This window comes from Beta vulgaris, chromosome 7 (assembly GCF_026745355.1).
Source record: "Beta vulgaris subsp. vulgaris cultivar EL10 chromosome 7, EL10.2, whole genome shotgun sequence".
In the NCBI taxonomy this organism is placed as follows: domain Eukaryota; kingdom Viridiplantae; phylum Streptophyta; class Magnoliopsida; order Caryophyllales; family Amaranthaceae; genus Beta; species Beta vulgaris.
This window is the reverse complement of record NC_079208.1, coordinates 40,720,950-40,722,857: the sequence shown is the minus strand read 5'-3', so window position 1 is coordinate 40,722,857 and position 1,908 is coordinate 40,720,950. Positions and strand designations below refer to the sequence as shown.

The 1,908-nt window shown below is 39.2% G+C and overlaps 1 protein-coding gene across 1 annotated transcript; it reads left to right on the top strand.

The window, feature by feature from the left end:
• Window positions 1-458: 458 nt before the first annotated feature.
• On the top strand, window positions 459-1,437 carry LOC104899471 (uncharacterized). Its single transcript, XM_010686669.1, has 2 exons — window positions 459-653; window positions 901-1,437. Exons 1-2 carry the CDS (start codon window positions 459-461, stop codon window positions 1,435-1,437), a joined length of 732 nt encoding a protein of 243 aa, XP_010684971.1.
• Window positions 1,438-1,908: the final 471 nt, after the last annotated feature.

The following is a 1,908-nucleotide window of genomic DNA, read 5'->3' as shown; positions in this document are numbered from 1 at the left end:
AAGTTTAAAAAATTGGTATTTGAAATTGTTCTTATTGTTTGAAGTTCAAGACCATCAACATCGAAGTATTGAAAATTTGGATGCAATCAACCTGGTTAAATCAATAATTTTCTTCTCCAAACTATGTCAGAATGATAGACTTCCTTATCAATATATAGCTGCATTATTCAGCAAATACATGCAAGGGGGGCTACGTTGTATTGCTCGCTATGGTTCATTGTAGTTTCTTTGAAGACGAATTTGATTTGATCTTGTCTGATTATATCTTATTTTTCTTTAATACTTATTGTAGATGTCGTTTGACCTTCAATAAATGAAATTTCTCTTCCAAAAAAATTCTATGTATTATGTAAATTCAAATACCGTTAGTTACATATATAATGGAGGAAGTTAGAGAGAAAACGCTCTCTAGCGAAGAAAATGACCTTCTCCAAAGGTCGAATAAAAAATTCAAAAGAATGGAGTGCGAGAGTCAGAATCCTAGTACCGATGTTTCTATGGTTTCGAATACCTGCAGTATTGTGGGTAATTTGGATCATAATGTTTCTTATAGTCAAGCAGCAAGAGGTTTTGGTGGGTCCCGAAATCCTTTATATGAAGGTGAAGAGGGCGAGGAAGAGTTGGATTCGGCTGATGATCAGGGGTATGAAGAGGTAGTAGGAGATGAATCAAGCCCTATTATTAAGCTAACCAGAGAGGAAAAGAAGAGAATTAGAGTTCATTGGAAAAATTCTCTCATTATAAAGTTGTTTGATAAAAAAAATGGGATATGAAGTTCTCATGAGGAGACTAAAAGCAAAGTGGAGTTTGAAGGGGGAGATTACGTTAACAGATGTAGGGCATGCCTATTATGTAGTTCGTTTTAGCAATTTGGATGATTATGATTTTGTGTTGACTCAGGGCCCTTGGATGATAGGTGAGAGTTATCTCACGATTAGAAGATGGGTCCCGAATTTCATAGCGGATGAAGCTCCTATTAAAACCCTTACTGCATGGGTTAGGATTCCTCATCTTTCAGTTGAGTATTTTGATAAGCAAATACTTCACAAGATAGGATCCAAAATAGGAAAAGTCATTAAAATTGATAGAAATACTGAGTCGATGGATCGAGGTCCATATGTGCGCTTTTGCATTGAAGTGGATTTATCTAAACCTTTGTTGTCCAAATTCGTGTTGAATAAGAGGACTTGGATTATTCAATATGAAGGTTTGAAGTTGATATGTTTCAAGTGTGGACGTTTGGGGGATAGAGAGGATAACTGCCACCAGTTTCTAGGAAAGGAAACTAGCACAGTAGCTGACAAGATTGAAGTTCCTAAGAAGAAGGATGAGGGGGGAAGCAACCATAGTGGCACTTATGGAGCTTGGATGTTGGTTCAAAAACCAGGAAGAAAATATGTCCCAAAGCTTAATCATTCGAGCAATGATAATAATTAGGGTATTCAGCGCCCTCAGATGGGACTTGCTGGTAGCACATCAAAACCACCCTAGGGAGGAGAAAATTCTAAGGATCACCAGGTGGTGGAGTCTGGAGGGGGGTCGCGTTTCGAGATACTTCAGGTAGAGGAGGACGTGCAAATGACGGTGGCGGAAAACGACCCGAAAGACAAACTAGACCCGGAACCAAAGAGGGACAAACGAAAGATCCAATCAGTCGCGGAAATGGGGCGGGCAGTTATTGTAGAAGCGAATCAGGCGCGCCAGCCTGAGGAAACTAGTAGACTATCTACTAAGATAAGAAAAAAGAGGGGATAGAGATGCGGATGGATATAATTAAGGAAGGGGGTGTAATGAATAAAAACATTCCGTTAATAAGGGATTCTCAAATCCCGCGTTTTCAGCATAGATTACCATTCAAAGGAGATCGCATGCCTCTCTCGTCTAATAGTAAACTGGCTACGCTTCGAG